The sequence below is a fragment of the Onychomys torridus genome, chromosome 8 (genome assembly GCF_903995425.1).
Source record: "Onychomys torridus chromosome 8, mOncTor1.1, whole genome shotgun sequence".
Classification (NCBI taxonomy): Eukaryota; Metazoa; Chordata; class Mammalia; order Rodentia; family Cricetidae; genus Onychomys; species Onychomys torridus.
This window is the reverse complement of record NC_050450.1, coordinates 617,420-636,458: the sequence shown is the minus strand read 5'-3', so window position 1 is coordinate 636,458 and position 19,039 is coordinate 617,420. Positions and strand designations below refer to the sequence as shown.

The window sequence follows — 19,039 nt, the reverse complement described above, 5'->3', positions numbered from 1 at the left end:
CCTACATCAAGCTCAGGACAGGGACCCCTAAGCCTGGTACCTCCAGTGAGGAAGGTGCCATTCTGCTCATTTGGGCACCCAGAAAGGAACCCAGTTTCTCCGCTCCAGAATGGGAACGTGGGAAATGGAGTGCTCCGTGTTGTCCTGAGCAGTGAAGGAGACTTTCTGGAGAGATAGAAAGTGAGCTGTAAAGGGAAGGGAGCCATGGGCCAGGCTAGGAATAGCAGGTGTAAAGGGCGGGAGGCAGGCAGGTGTGCTGCAGCTGGACAGTCAAGGAGGCAGAGACAGGTAATGCGTACTGTTAGGGTGTCTTGTCCTGTCAGAAGGGCTGAGGCTGCTGTGGGTGGGTGATCAAGGATGGGAACACTTGAAGGGCCCAAGGGTGTGGGAAGAGGCCTGGCTCACTCCAGGCCATGTTTCAGAGACTGGTTAAAGTCATATCTGCAGGCCCTTGTATCCTGTCTCTGTAAACTGGCCTTGCCTCCTCTTCCAGATTCCAACTCCCCACTGAGATGGCCCATGGAATGCCAGTGGACCACAGACCACAGTCACCTGTATTCAAGTCACCCCAAGCTCCATCTGTCTCTGGGTGCTCTGATAGCAGTCCACACAGTGGGGGTCACTGACCAGGAACACCTCAATTTCTGAGCTGTCCTTCAAAGGTTCTCATGGCCCTGGCTTCCCACAAGAGCCACTCCCCTGAACATCAAGCTGCCTGCCCATACTGTTTCAAGCTTCCTCAGTGCCAGAGGACCTCTCTGTCTGTAGCATCCTCACTGTGAATGACCTCGAAGACAGCTGGGTAGAGGGAATTTTAATCACTGACTCCTTTTTGCCCCAGGCAGTTTGGCAGTGCATGAAAATGTCCCCTTGAACAACCTCCCCCAGGCCCTTTCTGGAATTTGGCACGGTCAGATGGTACAGAAACCGCCAGATGAGGAGGAGAAAGGTTTATTCAGTGTGGAGTCTGGCAGGGGAGACTGCTCAGTATCGAGCTGGGCCGCTCCACCTCCCTAGGCGCTGAAGGCTCAGGGTTGTTTCACTCCGGTAGTGCTGGCGGCGGCAGTTTGGCCCCACGTGGATTCAGGCCTGCTGAGCTTGGATCTGGAAGATTGGGGGGAAGGGCAGAGGCCGAGGCAGATCCAGGTGAAGGAGAGGGTGCTCCAGCAGGGACCCGTAAAGTTTGCAGGTCTGCGCCTGTCCTTTCTTAGGATGCAACGGCTCCGGCCGGCTCGGCCACCAGCGGGGTTGTGAGCGATAACTCGCGGAAGGCGTGGGCACGCGCGAGCGCACGCAGCCTCCGCAGGCGACCCAGTAGGAGCGCCAGCAGCAGCGCGTGTAGCAGCCCGAGGACCAGCAGCGCGACCTGCGCCACCAGAGCCCCCCAGCAGAGCAGGCCGGGCGCGCACGCTGCCCGCAGCTCTTCCTCTGCCACGTAGGGCAGCAAGCGGCCGCGCAGAGCTGGAGGCGCGACACAGCGCAGGTCGCGGTAGGGCGCACGTTCAGGGCGGCCGGCCAGCCAGGCGCGCAGCGGCAGTAAGCGGCAGTCGCAGCGCCAGGGGTTGGCACCCAGGTGCGCTGCGCGCAGCGCAGGGAGCGCATCCAGAAGCCCGGGCGGCAGTGCCGTCAAGTTGTTGCCGGTCAGCACCAGTTCGGTGGTGTCGGGAGGGAAGGCAGCGGGCAGCGAGGCCCAGGTCAGTCCGCGGCGCCCACAGTCCACGAGCGTCCCTGCGCAGCTGCACGGCGCGGGGCAGCCTGCGGCTGGGAGCCTGGGCCGCGCTAGCAGCAGAAGCAGCAGGCTCAGCGCCCCGCGCGGCCCTGGAAGAGAAGCGCTGGCATGAGCCGCGAGCATCACCGGGAGCACCAGCGCTGCTCCCGCCAGTTCCTAAGGCCAGCGTCCCGCGAGTCCACAGGCGCCTCCACCCCGGCCACCCTGCACGCTGGCTAGTGTTTCCCTCCAAGTCTGACCCAAGCCTTTGCCCTATTGCTGCCCAAACCAGAACACCTGGCGCGGCTCTGTCCAGGAAGCGGCAGACCCGACCCCAGAACTCACGGGAGCCCATGGCGAAAGGATGGCAGCCCAATTCTTTCTGGAGTGGCGATGGCCCGAGACTGCAGCAACAGACCACAGTTCTGCCGCCTGGCCAAAAATAACTCTGGGCCGGCGCGCAAGGGCGTTGCTGTGACAGATAGGGTACTATCGCCAGGGCCCCGCAGGCGTCCCGGGCTTCCGCCCCCGCCCGCTCCCTGGGCCTCATGGAACACTCGGACACTGGCTGCGACGTTCACCAACTTTGTTGTCCTGTCACCAGGACAGGACGCGGCATTCACAACTGAACAAAACAGAGAATGGGGTGTGTGGGGAGGGGACATGCGGGTGGAGAGATGGAGGAGGCCAAGGGCTGGAATCCCAGAGCAACAGAGCTGCTGGGAGAAGACCCTGACCTGTAGGTAGGCATAGGGGACCCGTTCCAGCCGCCCCCGGAGTCCATCAGGTCCACCCAGGAAGGGGGCGTGAGCGGTCTAGCGCATCGCGTCCCTCCCTGCCTTCCTCCTAGACGCTTCTAGGTCTGGGGTCTTCCTAAAGGCCTCAGCCTCCAAGCCCGTGTGCTCTAGTCCTGAACAGAGCGTGGTTTAGTAGCGAGAGGGGGATCTGGCCTACTTCCGTACACAGTAGGACATTAGCATATGCTTCGTAGCCCACTGGAACCCGCAGAGGGGGCCTCCCAACTCCGTCCTGCGGCACTAGCTTGGTTATTGGCCCGAGATCCTGCATCCATGTCCCTCCTCTACCCTGGTTTATTGGCCGCTGGGGCAGTGATCTTTTTAGGAAGAGAGATCTTGGAGATTATGCACAACTTGTTCCCTTAAGACAGGCGGGAGGTGGGGGCCGGGGGCGGCAGGAAGTTGGGGGAGGGGCTGTGGTTCAGACCACTCAGAAGCAGATACAAATGACCGGGAAGGGTGGATGCTGAGAATAAATTAGGGTCATCTGGGGGCTGTGGCTCTGTGGCCCAGGTCTGAACAGTCTGGTCAAAGCCACTTTGGATTGGGGTTAGGTCCAGGCCGTCTGAGATCCAGATGAACCCAGAATTGAATCCAGGACATTCTGAGATCCAGGGGTGGAGGGGCCAGCCCGGAAATCGTCCGTCCGTCTATCCTTGGCGGTGTGGGACCGGGGCTGGGCGTCACTGGTCCTGCATTTGCTGCTTCATCTTCTGCAACATCTCCTGCATGCGCCTTAGCTGGTGGGGGGACGGCCCAAGTCAGAGTGAGGGAAGGCAGGAGGTCTAGCCCCACACCCTGCTTCTCCTTCCTCCCCTTTCACCCGGCAATCATGGCCTCCCTCTCTACGTCCACCCACCTCTTCATCCTTCATCCGGATGAGCTTCTCCGTCTCCGCGTCCGGGGTGGGCAGCGGGAGGATAGGGATGGGGCTCTCCATACGGCTGTCCTGTGTGAGTTTGCTGTGAAACGAGAGGGCTGAGCTGTGGGCAGGTTCAGGTTAGAAGGATGGAGCCGCCAATGTCAAGACGCTGGGATGAGCTAGGGATTGGGGCAAGGTTCTGGTGTCTGTTGGGCAGGGCGGTCTTCCGTGGCGCCAGGGCCTGGCCCAGGGTGGGCAGGTCAGCTCCGGTAGGGTAGCCCACCTGGTCATCTGCTGGATGCAGTGGGCACGGTAGTTCTCGTAGTGCACATCGCATGTCACATCTTTGAGGTCGTGCATGTGAGTTCGGATTAGCATGTTTCGAAGCTTCACAAAATCGCAGTGAGCTTGATTCTCCACTGTGGGGCAGGAGCGGACGGTGGGCAGGCCTTAGCCTCTGGGAGCCTCCTCCTCCTCCTCCTCCTCCTCCTCCTCCTCCTCCTCCTCCTCCTCCTCCTCCTCCGCACCCAGTACTCTCTGCCTCAACTCACCTTCCACGATCCCCCAGGGGTACAGCCGTCCCCGGACCCGCTGCCCCTTTGCCTCCACCACAGTGTTGCTGCCGATAACAGCGAATGGTGCACTTTCCTGGGGAAAGGGAGCAAGGACCCAACCCAGCCCAGCGTTTTAAGAGAGCTGGCTCAGAGGCCGAGGGGGCGTGGCCATTCCAGCGCGGCCACCATCTCCCTCCCAACCCGCACGGCCCCTCTTCTGGTGGTGCCTCTGTTACCCACTAAAGCCACAAACTCTGCATAGCTCAAAGCCCTGGGGTTTCTGCCAGGCTGTGCGCTTCTCTGGCTCCGGAAGCTTCCTGGTGTTTCCTCCATTTTTCAAGGCAAAGCCAAGACCACGCTTACTGGTGGATGGCCCTGCCCATCTGCTCTGGGCCCAGCGGCCCCCTAATTCCTGGCTTTCTGTCATCATCTTTCTAGCCTCCGGGGTATTCAAAGCCAGCGCCCTCTGGACCTCAGAATCTTGGGAACTAGGGCTCCACACAGCCACTGTGCTGATTCTTGGAAAGCAGGCCAGAATGGTACCAGTAAGTGCTCCCAGGAGGTCCAAATGATCCGCCACAGACTAGACAGGGATACAGGAGACCCTTACCCCGTGGCCCTTGTAACAGGGGTTGTAGTCCCTCTTCTCTGGGAACAGATGATTCCTGCCTTGACCTCCTTGGACCTGGGTGCTTAGCCCTCCCCCAGGGCCTGTGTGGCTGCCAGTGTTTTGCCGGCAACCTCCTCTGCCCTTCCCCCTCCCGGCTACTTGCTCACCTTCAGTTCCCGGTCTTGTTGCTTGAAGTCTTCATCTTCATCCGAGTCACATTCTGGAAACTGGTACACATGGATCCCAAACTTGTCAATCTCCTCCCGTATCTGCAGCCGTGGGGCCAGAGCTCAGACTCAGCCCTGGCCGGCTCCCCTGGAGTGTTTGGCCAGGGCCCCCTTAGCTATAGAAGACTCACCCTATCCTTCAGCTTCCGGATCTCACTGGGGACCAGGCAGTCGGCCTTGGCGATGAGTGGGACAATGTTCACCTTCTCATGTAGCGCCTTCATGAAACCCACATCCACTGGCCGCAATCTGCAGAGGCAGGGTGGAGACGGGCGTTGTTGGGGGTGGAGATGCGGTGATAGGGACACCCACCCTGAGCCGGGCTTCGGGATTGCTACGCACCCGTGTCCAAAGGGGGAGATGAAGTACAGGCAGCAGTGCACCCGGTTGTCTTGGATGTTCTTCCGGTTGAGGCCGCTTTCATCTCGGAAGTACTGCTCAAACTGCTGGTCCACATAGTCGGTGATGGGCTTCCAGCTGCAAGTGGATGAACAGTGAAGCCGGCCCTAGAGCGGCCAGGTCGTGGGGCGAGGTAGTGGCGGCTGGGGCAGGGAACCTGCTCCTCACCACTCAGAGTTGTTCACAGCATCCCCAAAGCCGGGTGTGTCCACAATGGTGAGCTTCAACTTGACCCCCTTCTCCTCAATGTCCACGGTGTGTTTCAGGATCTCGACTGTCTGGTTGATGCGTTCTGCAGGAGAAGGAGAGGCAGAATTTGCAGGCCATCTCCACCTTCACTCTGGGCAGCAAGGAGCCTTACCTTACCCACCCTGGCACTTAGGCCTCAGTCTCCTGACTCCTCCTCATCCCCAAATAGGGACCCATGCCTCAAGCAAGTGGAAGGGTGCCCTCTGAGGCTTCCCAGGGCAGGGGCGAGTGAACTGGCGAGGACTGTGTGCCCGCTACTCACCCTCAGCACTCAGCAGCTTCCGGTCCTTGTATAGGTCAGTCAGAAAGAGGCTGTGGACAAGAGTGGACTTCCCCAGGCCAGACTCACCTGGCGTTAAGGAACCGTGAGAGAGTTGGGTTAGATCTGGGTGAGACAGTCTGGCCCATGACCTCAGACGCTCCGCCCACAGGTTTGACCACTCACCAGCCACCATGAGGGTAAAGTCGAAGCCCTTCTTCACCGACTTTCGGTGCACTTGGTTGGGCAGAGTGGCGAAGCCGACGTACTGCTTGTCGATGTCCTGAGGGCAGGGGTGGAGTTGGGGCAGGTCAGGGGCATATCCTAGATGTCTGGGGCAGCCCAAGGCCCTGTCTCTTATGTGGCTCAGGTGAGCAATAGCACAGCCCCTAGCAAGGGGCGTTTCATCAGCAAAGACGGGTGAAGGATGTAGAGCAAAGGCCGGAAGGACGAGGTAGGTGAGGGGGTGGCAGGTAAAGGCACCCCACCCCAGCCTCAGCAGAGACTGGAGACTGGGATGGGGAAGAGGGAATGTCAGCCTCTACAGAGGTGTTCCCCCAGGTGGATGGTGGGAATCAGTACTGAGACCCCCTCAGACACACTCAAGGACCTCAACACAAACTCATCCCCAGACTATCCGAGGTGGGTGGCTTGTCTGGCCCAGATCCAGGCTTGGGGGTGGTGGTTCCTGAAGCAAGCATCCGAGCAGGGGCTATTTATAGACTGCAGTACCGAGCCTCCCCCGCCGCAGGGTCTGCGTTGCCTGCACCCACCCCTAGTGGACATCTGCCCTGGGAGCCCCTGCCACCTTCTCTGGTAGCCAGAGGGTCCTGGCCAAGCAAGCGTGCACGCATGACCCACATTCCACCCTGAAACACACACACACACACACACACACACACACACACACACACACACACACACACACACCTTGAGCCGCCGCTGGGCCTGGGTGCGCGGCGACAGCAGCTGCTCCACCAGGCGGTCCTGGGGTGCTGCCAGTGAGTCCATCGTGGCGACCCTGCGGGCCCTGCCGGCCGAGTTCCGGCCCTACACCGGGGTCAGGCCAGGCGGGGCCAGCGATCTCGAGCGACTGGCGCTGGGTAAATTTGCTCTTAAGCCCTCTTCTGCCTCGGGTTTTGAAGACACGAGAACAGAGGCCGGAAGAGGGAGCATCGCCTACCTGGTAGGCCGCCGACCTCAGAAGTCGTGCGAGCCATTCCCCTGTCTTTGCGCGGGGGGCCGCGAACTGTGGCCGCCTCGAGGCTCAGCAGCGGCTCGCGCACTGGAGCCCGAGGCGGGGCTTCGCGGACTCCCGGCAGCGGTGGCGGGGACCGCCCCGCCCGCCGTCGCCGGGAAACGGTCGCCTGGAAATTGGGCCGCAGGCGGAGCCTCGAGAAAACGGCTGCGGAGGGCAGGGCCCAGCAGAGGCGCGCGGGCGGGGGCGCCGCGTGGACCCGGAGCGCAGCCGTGGCACCGAGGTCGGGTCCCGACAGTCGGCAGGCGGGCGGCGAGGCGTCTGCGGTCGCGGACCAGCCTCCCGGACGCCGCGCGGCTGCCGCCCACCAGAGGGCGCTGCAGAACGCTCCGGACCCACGCGCAACCGCGCGGGAAGCGGCCCCAGCCAACACCTTGCCGTCCTCGCACTTCATCCGAACCCCCACAACCGTGCCATGGCTACCAAACTACCCACCGACACACCACTTCCCACTCCCTGAGGGCTCACTCTCTCCTAACACCTGCGTGTGCGTGTGCCTGTGCCTGTGATTGGGGAGAATTCTTTTCCCCGCGTGGCATCTTCATATGTGCTGATGTGCACCTTTTCCTTACTGAGTCCTGCCAGGACCTGGTCCGGATCTCGTTCTCCCCCTGCTTAGCATAGGTTATAGTGGGGGAGGCAAGGCAGAGTGGCACTGGCCTTTAATACCAGTACTGGGGAGTCAGAGACAGGTGTATCTCTATGAGTTCGAGGCCTGGTCTACATAGTGAGTTCCAGGACAGCCAAAGCTACATAGTGAGACCCTATTTCAAAAACCAAAAGACTAGATAGATAGATAGATAGATAGATGATAGATATTTACTTATTTTATATCATGTGTATGAGTATTTTTCCTGCATGTATGTATTTATGTGCAGCACATACATTCAGGCCCGAAGAGGGCATTAGATCTGTCTCAAAAAACAAACAAAAGCGTGCAAGGGCATGCAGTGGTCAGAGCTCAGATGACCCTCTTCCTTCCTAGCTTGTAAGCCTTGGTCAGGCCACAGTTAGGCAGAGCCTCTGCCCACAACATGCCGTTGCTTGAGGTACCACATGTCCCTGGAATCATAGGATGCTGATGAACTGGGAAGTCACCAACCTTTCCTCACCCCTTTCAACCCCACCAGAATCAGAGCACACCAGCCCCAGGCGGCAGGAAACTAGACAAGCCACCCTCCCAGTGGCTGAAGGACCAGGAGACCTCTCTCCCACGCAGGAACCACCCCTCCTCCAGGAAGGCTCTCCCCCTTGGCTTCTTGGAGGGGCCTCCACCCTGGGTCTTGCTATGGGGCCTGAGGGTGACTGGCGCCTGGGGAGGAGGGGGAGCCCACAGCACGAACAGGAGGACCATTCATCCCGGGGCTGAGGAGCAGCCTCCCAGTTCTGGCTCCCAGAAAGTGGCTCCTGGCTCCTGCCTGACCTGCAGGAAGCCTCCAGGCTGAGTCCACCCACCTTCCCTGCCCCCACTGCTGCAGACACAGCTCTCAGCCCGGCATCCACCCAGATAGGTGGTATCTCCAGCCTAGGGCATCTCTGGAAGACCACACAGCCCTGGCCTGGGCCACACCCTGATGCTGAACAGAGCTAGTTGGTCTTACACTGCCCCTTCACTTGTCCACTGGGAAGGTACATGCTCTGGTGAAGTTCAGGGCAAACAGCCAGGGTCCTGCTCCCCATTCACAACCTGTCTGAGTATCACCCACTCTGGCCATCATAGCCTGCATGTCTCATGGAGCAGCCCTAAGGAACGTGTGCTCTGCACAACCCTTTTTCTAGTCCCTGAGGCTCAACAAATACTCCTCAGGGATATGACGCCATATGACACAGCTGTGCCCACCTCTTCGTGCGAATGAGACGCTTGAGTTTTTTCCATCCTTAGAATTCTGAGTAGGCACAGCTGACAGTGGTCTGTCTCATCACTGCCCAAAAAGGGGTGTGAGGGAAAAGGGCTGACAGACAACCTCCTTCCAGAGACTACTGCTCTGACCCCTCCCCCCTGTGTAGAGTAAGAAAGAGACCTGGTAAGCCCTGTCTCTGTACACCACAGTGAGCCCTGAAGGCACTGTGTACTGCTTCCCCCAGGCCCACGGGGTCTCAGCCCAAGCACCTGAACTCTGGCACTTTTCCGGGGCTCCCTCCATCTGCCATGACCCAGTGCCCCAGTGCTCTCTTCCTTTGGGCCTGGGGCTAGGGGATGGTGTGAGGCTGGCTCCTAACTGACCTCAGAAGATGGGCGGATGTAGGCATGAAGGGCTCATAATTCAGCGGGAAGGGAGGGGGGGGTCCGCCATCCTGGCAGCAACGGGCAGGAGAATGGTGCTGAGCAGCAGGTTACCCAAGGCAGGTGACTTGGAGGACCTTCCGGAGGCCTGGGAGAAGCCTGGGTCCCTGCCTCCCCAGCCTCTGGCTGCTTCCCTTACACAATAGCCAGGCAACTGTGTCCCCAGCAGGCTTTGTCTGGCCTGCTGATGAGGATGGGGAGGCAGTTCTCTAGGAAAGCTCCTGGGGGAGCCCCTCCCAACAAGCCTCACCAGTCTTGGGCGGGGCATGTCCCTACCAGGGGACTCCAGCTCATCCCATCTGCCAGCTGCTTTTGCTTTGCCCACTTCACTCTGGTCTAGTTCGTACCCTGGGGTCCACCCAGCAACAACGCTCCGTCCCCAGTAAGCCTGCCAAGGTCTTCTGGTGTCAGAACCACCTCCCCCCCCACCCCACTTCTTCCTTCAAACAGGGCCTAACTCAAGCCACCCAGGACAGCCACTTGGGTCGCCCACTTCCACACCACTCAGCTTTCACAACCCTCAGCTCCTTTGGGTTTTCACAGGGTACCCAGGCCAGCTTCTCAGTCACCTGGCACTCTTATAGGGGTGGGGATCAGGCTAGTCCTTTGGAAGGCCACAAGCCTGGCTATACCCAAGGGTTGGAGAACCAGTGCTGGGCACTGGGATGACTCAGATAGTGAGCGGTGGAAGTTTCAGCTCTCGGAAGAGGCCTGCGGAGGACTAGTGAGCATGAATTTATGTGTGGGAGAGAAAAGCACAAAGGTGCATGGGCATGAAGTGGGGTAAGCAGAAGCCCCCATGATGCTGCTCAGAGGACTGGAGGACCCCCCACCCCGTTCCTGGCCTGTCATAACTACAGCCTCACCCTGGACCCCAAGCACGTGGCCTTCTGGTTAGGTTAGGAAGGAGATGCTGGCCCTGGACCAGAAGAGAGAGGCCCTCAACCCTGGGGCGATGCCTAGGCCCCTGCTATGCAGGTCAGGGAACCAGGCGCGGTGCCCACTCTTCCCCTCCGTAGCCCCAGGAGCGGCGGCGCTGCCCCTACAGATAATCGATTATCGCCACGGGGCTGGGTGACGGCCGGCGGGGGCGGGGTCACGCCTGGGCGCCACCAGCATCCGTGCCACAATGGGTGACAGCCGGCCGGGTCTCACCACCAGCCGAGCGGCGCGGCGCCGGTACCTGTTTGTCCTCTGCGTGGTCGGGGTCGTGGTCCGGGGCGGGGCGGGTCCGGGCGGGTCCGGGCCGGCGGCGGGCAGGGGAGAGACGGAGACAGACGGTGAGAGGCGGGCGGGCGGGCGGCGGGGACAAAGGCGCGCGCGGGCACGCGGACAGGCGCTGGGCTCACCTGGGGTCGCCAGCTTGCTCTTGTACCGCAGTCCTGTGCTCATGGTGGCCGCCGGCGGGGGATGTGTGGCTGGCGGGCGCGCGGGCGGGGCGCGGCGACCAGCGGTGGAGGCCGAGGCCGGCTGCGGGGTGACCCGCCCCTCCGCGCCGCCACCACCCGCTCCGCCCGCGCGCCCGCCAGCCAATCGGCGCCCGCCGCGCCCACGCGCGACCCGGAGCGGCCGGTGGGGGCGGGGACTGAGGCGTCCCGCTGTGGTCCCCCCAGGCCTTTGGTTCTCTCGGCTGCAGCCGGGCTATTCCCACGGCCGAGTCCGGAACGCCCCCTCCCCTTCCTGTCATCTAGCCCGGGCCTGGACTCCGCGCTCTCTTGGCTGTCGCTGGAACCCATATCCTGGACCTCTGACCTTCCATCACTGTGGCCATTCTATAAGGCCTGTCCCAGGACTGTGCTCGTCAGCTTCATGCAGCTGATGCATGAGTTCAGGGGTTATAGGTACCCCCCTTCACCCCATTGAGATGAACCTGGGGAGGGCAGGCCTGGGAGCCCTGCTCCTGGTACTGGTTGTTGGGCAGAATCCAATACCCGAGCTCTCCTCCTACAGTCATGCTGGGCACCCTACTCTAGAAGCAACACACACTTGGGCAAGATGCAAAGCAGGGTGTGGTTGCATGGCCTCTTTTCCTGTACTTGAGGTGTGGGGCCAAACTGGCACAATCTGAAGCCCACCTTACCCCTTCTTGCTCTAGCTCTGGCCCCTGGTGTTCTGTGTGCTCTCCTCAGCTATCAGCCTGGCAACTGGGGGGAGCTGAGGGGCACCATGAAGCCAGATTCGGGGTTAGAGTCCCACTTTTACATGAAGATGCTGTGACCTTGTATCTTCAATAAGTTGATAGGACTAAGTGACCCATGGTGCGAATGCTGTGCCTACCTTCTGTGTTGATGTCACATTCCTAGGTGCCATTGACCTACCCGTCACCAGAGAGTCTGTGACCAGTGCAGGGACTTTCCTCTGTCCCAGGCTCTCATCTGCAGCCGCAGGATCAGATGGGTGAGTCTGTGACACACTGCGGTACTTCTTTGGAGTCTAGAGGGCACTCACAGTCAAATGCTCATCAGTTTGTACTGCAACACTGGACTAATTCCTCCACTAAATGTCTGCACGTCGTTGAGGTCTGGCCTCACCATTGAACTTTTCATGGGGTTTTGGGGAAACTGGATCTCTGATAAAGGAATATAGGCAGTCCCAGGCAGTGGCGGACACACTCAAAGGGCCAGGACTTCTGAGCATGGCACTTAGTGGTCCTGTGAGTCTGGAGACACCCATGAAGGAAGAGTGGGGCATTTAGCATGTGTTAACCGTTTCTGTCACTCTAGCGGTAAAAACCAAGTGGGGGAGAGAAGAATATCCTCGGGGCAGAGGAGGCCACTCCTGGTGGCCTCTAGTTAGGGCTTGCATTTGGCCTTGGGGGAAGTGTAAGAGAGAGGCCTATGTGTAGGAGAGGGCTAGATTATAAAACAATTTGGAGGATCCCTCAACACAAAGGGCTTGGTTAAAAAAAAGATTAAGAAAAAGAAATACTAGTATAACAGTTCTGGAGATGGGAGATGAATGGATGAGCTATGCCGTGTAAACACAATTTTTAAAAGGTAAGTATATTTCAAAGATTATGTTTCAAAGAAATGCAGTTGGGCTAGGGACCAGTGCTTGATGGGAAATGAGTAGACTGGTGTCACTGAGGCCTGAGAGCCACACTTTGAAGGATGCAGTTGGGGCAGCCTGCCTTGGTACCACATGTAAATATACCCGAGGGTGCTTGAGATACCCAGGCTGGGGGGAGAGTTGGGATCTGCTCCCTCGTCCTAGGACCCTGGTCATCTATGGCTGTAAGTAAGCCTTGGGGACAGCTTCAGGACACCCACAGAGGAAGGAGGTTGTCCTATTATGTTGTGACTCAAGAGATACTACATGCACAGGGGACATTTCCGAGCTCAGGAAAATAGGCCACGAAGGCATGATCAGCCATGAGATTTGTGGGACCTGTCCCCGGTCCTGCCATGTGGACAGTGCAAGCGTCACAAAGGTCAGAGACTCTTAGCCAGGGGCTAAGGTGTAAACAGAATTCCTGTTTGGCTTTTGCCCATCTGAAAACACAGCGGGCAAGGCCTCTGGTGGGCTTGGTCAGGTGTGAGGGAGGCAACAGGAGTGACGGACACCACAGTGACCTCTTCAAGATGCTAGGGCTTTAAGGGAAGCCACCTTCCCGGTGGGCACCTGCTTTGCCTTGCTGTCACACATGCTGGCTTGTAGTGTAGAGAGAAGTAAACAAAAGACTCCTGCGTGGGGAAATGCTATTTTTTTTTTTAATTCATAAGGAAAAGAAGTTAATGAGTGAAAAAATAAGCCACACCACGAAAAATCTGTTCAACCAACTTGGGCTACAAATAGCTCACTTTTTAGAGATTTTTTTCTTCTCTCTGTTAAACCATGCTGTGTCTTCCCCTCAGCACAAGACTGCAGAGGGAGCAAGCTTTTCCCTGACATCATAAGGCCTGCTGGGGGAAGCAAGAAGCTCTTGGGGAGACAGCGAAACCTAGTGACCACGCCAGAGCAAACGAGGCGGTGACAAGGGTCAGCGTTTAGAGGTGGGGACTTTTGTCCTTGGTGACATGGAGATGGGAGCAACTGGGACCAAAATTCTAGACTGTTTACTGCATCCATCCCTACTGTTCACTCCTGAGGTGGAGGGCTGAGGTCAAACCGTTTGCAGGGGCTGAGACCCCGCCGCCCCACAACCTTCTACAGGGTCTCCCCCATAACCACCTCAGGCAGGCCTGGCTCGAGCTAAGATCCTGGTTCCTTTTTTTTTTTTTTTTTAAATAATTTTTTATTCTTATTTTATGTACACTGGTGTTCTGCCTGCATGTATGTCTATGTGAGGGTATCCGATCTTGGGTGCTGGGAATTGAACCCCAGGCCTACTGGAAGAGCAGTTGGTGCTCTTAACCACTGAGCGGTCATCTCTCCAGCCCCGTTCATGTGCCAAAGCACAGGACAAGTGCAGGTCAGAAAGAACCGGGGATCTGCATGCTGCTAAAACCAGGCCCGTAGAGTCAGCCTCTCTCCAGACCCCAGCCCAGCCAGGGCCTTGACTGCTCACACAGCCCACTATGAACTCATGGTCCTTCATTCCCACTCCCTTCACCTGCCAGCTAGTCTTTGTCTTCCTATGGGTTTTGTTCTCACACTGTCCTGGCTGCTGCCACCGCCCTTATGGAGCCAGAAGACCTAGACTCACCCACTTGCACTGGAGGGCTCTGTTCCAGGAAGGGCTCCCTTCAGTTTCCTGCCAGTGTGCCCTGGGGTCTGCACTGCCCCTACGTGTAGTGCTGTCCCACAGATCCGCAGTGCTGTTGCCAGCCCCTCCTGTCCAGACACCCTCCATGATTCCCTCTTCAGCAGAATCAGACAGTTGTTCACATGAGTTCTGTTGGGCTCCTAGTGCTCAGCCCAGTCCAGCACTCAGGGAAACCTTGTCCCATGCTTGCCTCAGAATCATGGCAGGTGGAGTGGGAGTGGGGAAGGTCAAGAGAATCAGAGAGTAGGAGGCTGCAGACTGCAGGGTCTGGAGACCAGAACCGCTCTCCCTCTGCAGGGCTGCTTTTGTGCATGCATTCATCTTGCAGAGGGGCATCTATGGGAACTCCAGACCCTGGGACATCCTCCCTGCCCCCAAAGGCAATGGTTGTCTCAAAACACAGGGAAATGTGAGAACACAAAAGTGTTCTAGAGAACCCTTTCTTGATTTCCTTCGGGAGGAAGGTAAGGGGCTCACGCAAGTCCTCATCACCAAAACGAGTGGTTAGAAGGGCGCAGAACCCCAGCAGTCTCTGCGGGTTGGAGAGACAGGGTGCAGTCCAGGCTGGGACCCTTGGACGTGGGGACTGTATCAGACAGGGCTGCCTGTCACTGAGCTCTCCAGGATGCTCTATACACCTCTGGGTGCATATACAGGGCTGGACACCTCCCTGCCAAGGTACCCCACACCTCTGAGGTTGTCTGACCTCATTGCACTTCCAGGGCTTTTTGGAAAACCATAGATGGAAGAAAACGAGGAGTGACTTAGGAAACGGTGCCAACATCGTGGTTCTCCCAGAAGCACAGAGGCACAAACAAACAAACAACCAAACACCACCTTATCGACTGTAAAGATGGTCCAGCAGTCAAGAGCATTTGATGCTCTTGTAGAGGATCCAAGTTCCCAGCATCCACACTGGTGGCTTTCAACTAATTGCCTGTAACTGCAGTCCAGGTGATTCAAGCCCCCTTTCTGCCCGCTGCAGGCACCTTCACAAATGTGGTGCACATCCACATGCAGCCACCCACATATACAGGTAAATCAAAATAAACACAAGTCTTTTCTAATAAATTTCACAAGAATGTGTGCTTTGGAAGGAGATGGTGCAGAGGCTGGAGCAGCAGTGACATTGATCATGAGCCATCAACTGCTCAGAGAGGAATCTGCTCTGTCTGTCTTGGCACTGGAGTTCCTAGGGCTCACTCCAGCTCCTCACTGCATCCCACCTCCCAGACCTGACCTGCAGGTGCTAGGCCACTGACAGATCTGGAAATCTTTCTGGAATAAGTAGGACACAAAGCAGAGGTCTGGCCTCCACCCAGTGGGTCCAGAGGGTCGGATGCCACAGTGGCCTTAGCACCTTCTGTAGCAGGCACAGACTCTAACCCAGCACTCCACCCCAGGCACTGGCTGAGGGTCTAGCCTTGCTCAGGGCTGGTGTGGAGTCAGGGCAGTGCATGCAGAACAGCACCAGGAAGCAGCCACCAGGGCCACACTAAAGGTATCCGCCGCTTGAGTTTTGAGGTTTCCAGTGGAAAACACTGGAGGTCTCAGCTCAGTCACCCATTGCCTCTTTCCTGCCTTTGACTGACTGTGCTGAGGGACGCCTTGGTCTGTGGAAGTCAGCCATGGACAGACATAGGGAGATGAAGCAGATGCCACCAGCAGTCCCACTGTCCTGGATGGAGACCTGCTCATACTTTAAGGGTGCAGTAGGGGCTCTGCTCAGTCCCTATTTATTTCTATCAGGTATTTGCTGTGTGTCTGACAGGTCAGAGCCATGTACCATTGAGTAGAAGAGAGGCATACATTGTGCCAGGGTGTCTTTAAGAGGTCCCGTGTAAGCCGAGTGGAGTGGTACAAGCCTTTAATTCCAGCATTTGGGAGGCAGAGGCAGGCAGATCTCTGTGAGTTCGAAGCCAGCTTGGGCTACAGAGTGAGTTCTAGGACATCTATGGCTATACAGAGAAACCCTGTCTGGGGCGGGGGGATCCCATGTAGACAGGAGATACAGATGCATGAGCTTCTTGGGACTAGAAGGAGGTACTCCAGACCTCACAAGAGCTCAGAACAGTGAGGGGCATGGCCACCAATCTAAAGCTGCCCAGCATCCCTGAGAATGGCTTAGTTAAGCTTCGATCCAGGAAGCACTGCAAAGTTACACATGGAGGAAGAGACGCTGCCAGACCAAGTTGGTCTTCTGTGCTTCTGTACCAGCAAGAGCAGGGTCATCAGACAAGACAGCCCCGGGGGCTCTGCCAGACCTCCTGCCCAGGGTCTTGGCTCACTCAGACACTATGACAGACTTGCCAAAACAGGGCTCCCTGAGGCCCCTGTTATATGCCGGTGGTTGCTGTCCCTCAGTGTGGGCAGAGGTCCAGTCCCATCTCTCCCTGTCTGTGCCTCAAGGAGCTGCACCCTGGTGTTACCTGTTTGTTTTTATTTTCTTTATGATAGTTACACTAAGTAGCCTAGACTGAATTGAAATTCATGATGTTCCCGTTCAACCTCTCCAGAGCACTGTGATTGTAGGTGTGTACTGCCACACCCACCTGTCAGGGAGAGAGAGTGAAAGGGAGAGAGAAGAGAGAGAGGAATCTGAAAATGGGAACTCTTCCAAAGAGCAGCTAGTCAGAGGCAGGGACTGAAGAACCCTGAGACCTGGGAATTGTCACATGTGGCTCTTCTAAGTAGCCTCCAGAAGGTCTCCCTGCCTTTAGCCTGGGCTATCCCCAAAGACTTCTGCCGCTAGGCTGACTGCAGGGAGGGACACCACTGTCACTATCCTGTTTAATCCAGTCGGTCTCTGGCACCTTGCAATAGTAGGCTCAGCAAACTAATACTGTCTTAGTGTTTGACAGTGTAAAGCACTGTAGGCCAAGTGGCATAGAAGACATGCTGAGTCTCTAAATGAACATTTCTCTATCCACAGATTAGTGCAACTCTCAGATCTCATCAGAGGAGTCTCAGTGCAGTGGATGGTGATTCATGCAGAAACACAGCTGGTCAAAGTCAGAGCATAAGTGTCTCTGCAGTGCTCAGCCATAAGTGGGGCTTCTGTATCAAACTCCCCAAATTCAGGGACCGTTTAGGAAGAGGGGACAGGAAGGTCATAAGAGCCAGAGGCAGGGAGCAGCAGGGTTAAACAGTGTCTTCTGAACCAGATGGGACCACTGCAGTCATAAACTCAAGCAGTCATGGTTGCCTGCACGAGACCTGTGCAAGATCAGGTCAATTAGCATTCTGCCTCGGAGAGGGGAAGGACTTATAAAAGCCCCACCCATAACTGAGGAACTGTGACAGACAGACAGTGGCTCCTTCGGGAGGCGGGGTTGGTTTTCATTATGGCTCCTGGTGGGTCACCCATGCTCTAGTGGACGGCCCACACTCATGAGTACATGTGCAGCATGGAGTTGACTTTGTGAGTTAATAAAAAAGAAAGGGGGGAGGGAGAATTGGCTAGAGAGATGGTTCAGTGGTTAAGAGCACTTGCTGCTCTTCCAAAGGACCCAGGTTAGAGTCCCAGCACCTGCATGGTATCTCACAACTCTCCATAACTCCATAACTCCAGTTCCATAACTCTCTTCTGAACTCTGAGGCTACCAGACATACATCTGAGCAACACACACACATAAAATGAAAAGTAAATCAATCTGAAATAAAAAAGGACATGATGTTGGAGGGGGTAGGGAAGTGGGGGCTGGATCTGAGAGGAGTTGGGGGAGAAGAGGGGGGTGAATATGAACAAAATCATGGCAAGAATGCACGAAATTCTCAAGGAATTACTAAAAATATTACACTAAAAAGAGAAGTTGAGCCAAACAGTGGTGGCACACATCTTTAATCCCAGCACTCAGGAGGCAGAGGCAGGTGAGTCTCTGAGTTCAAGGCCAGCCTGGTCTACAGAGGGAGCCCCAGGACAGCCAGACATACACAGAAAAACCTTGTCTCGGAAAAAAAAAAAGGAAAAGGAAAAAATAAAAATAGAAAAGAAAGAAAGAAAGAAAGAAAGAAGGAAGGAAGGAAGGAAGGAAGGAAGGAAAGAAAGAGAGAGAAAGAAAGAAAGGAAGAAAGAAAACTTGGTTCCTAGGGTGGTGGTTGAAAGGTGGTGTGCCCTTCAAAGGTCAAGCCTGGCAGGTTGCTGGAGGTACTGTTCTCAACAGAGACTCGTGATCCTCACGGGTCCTGGATTTCTCAGATGAGGGAGCCAGTGTCTGAATTTCTGTCCTTCCTGTTCAGGATGAGGTCACTCAGTCCAGCACACGCTGGTGCGTTTCTCCTGGCCATGCCATAGCGCAGCATCAACATGCCCTCAAACCTCTTTTAAAAAAATCTTTTTTTCCCAGAGCTGAGGACCGAACCCAGGGCCTTGCATTTACTCGGCAAGCGCTCTACCACTGAGCTAAATCCCCAACCCCTAAAATTTATTTTTTAAATTAATATTACTATTAGTGGGGGGGACGTGTGGTGGTCAGAAGACAACTTTGAGGAGTCGTTTCTCCCTTCCACATTTAGGTGGGATCTGGGAATAGAACTCAGGTTATCAGGCCGGTATAACAAGCGCCTTTCTCCGATGAGCCATCTTACCAGCCCAAACCTTTTTTGTTTGTTTGTTTTTTGTTTTTGTTTTGGTTTTGGTTTTTCGAGACAGGGTTTCTCTGTGTAGCTTTGCACCTTTCCTGGATCTCGCTCTGAAGACCAGGCTGGCCTCGAACTCACAAAGATCCGCCTGCCTCTGCCTCCCGAGTGCTGGGATTGTTTTTGTTTTTGAGACAGAGTTTCTCTGTGTAGTTTTGGTGCCTGTCCTGGATCTCGCTCTGTAGACCAGGCTGGCCTCGAGCTCACAGAGATCAGCCTGGCTCTGCGTCCCGAGTACTGGGTTTAAGGACATGTGCCACCGCTGCCCGGCCAGTCCAAACCTTTTTTTCTTCAGTGGCCTACATCAGGTATTTTGTTACAGGGATGAAAAGCTCACTGACACAGACATTGTGTTGAGAAAATAAGCTTCCTGCTTCCCCTCTGTCCCACACCACAATCCACACAGGCTGTGGTGGCCTAAGAGGTGTGAGAATTTTTCTCCACTGGCAAGCAGACAGTTCTGCAGCGACCCACAGCCCACTGTCCCCA

General features: G+C 56.7%; 2 protein-coding genes across 3 annotated transcripts; both read right to left on the bottom strand.

Moving 5' to 3' along the window:
* Positions 1-935: 935 nt before the first annotated feature.
* Gp1bb (glycoprotein Ib platelet subunit beta) lies at positions 936-2,277 on the bottom strand. Its single transcript, XM_036195398.1, has 2 exons — positions 2,054-2,277; positions 936-1,818 (listed from the first exon to the last, which is right to left on the bottom strand). The coding sequence occupies exons 1-2, from the start codon at positions 2,256-2,258 to the stop codon at positions 1,208-1,210; spliced, it is 816 nt and encodes a 271-aa protein (XP_036051291.1). The 5' UTR covers positions 2,259-2,277; the 3' UTR covers positions 936-1,207.
* Positions 2,278-2,280: 3 nt separating this feature from the next.
* On the bottom strand, positions 2,281-10,720 carry Septin5 (septin 5). 2 transcript variants are annotated; one of them, XM_036195397.1, is made up of 12 exons: positions 10,557-10,720; positions 10,391-10,401; positions 5,852-5,948; positions 5,669-5,755; positions 5,326-5,449; positions 5,101-5,235; positions 4,890-5,007; positions 4,699-4,800; positions 3,919-4,015; positions 3,651-3,786; positions 3,365-3,467; positions 2,281-3,245 (listed from the first exon to the last, which is right to left on the bottom strand). In XM_036195397.1, exons 1-12 carry the CDS (start codon positions 10,597-10,599, stop codon positions 3,189-3,191), a joined length of 1,110 nt encoding a protein of 369 aa, XP_036051290.1. In that variant the 5' UTR covers positions 10,600-10,720; the 3' UTR covers positions 2,281-3,188. The 2 variants fall into 2 exon arrangements, with proteins under 2 accessions (XP_036051290.1, XP_036051289.1); XM_036195396.1 differs by lacking the exons at positions 10,391-10,401; positions 10,557-10,720 and adding an exon at positions 6,596-6,893.
* Positions 10,721-19,039: the final 8,319 nt, after the last annotated feature.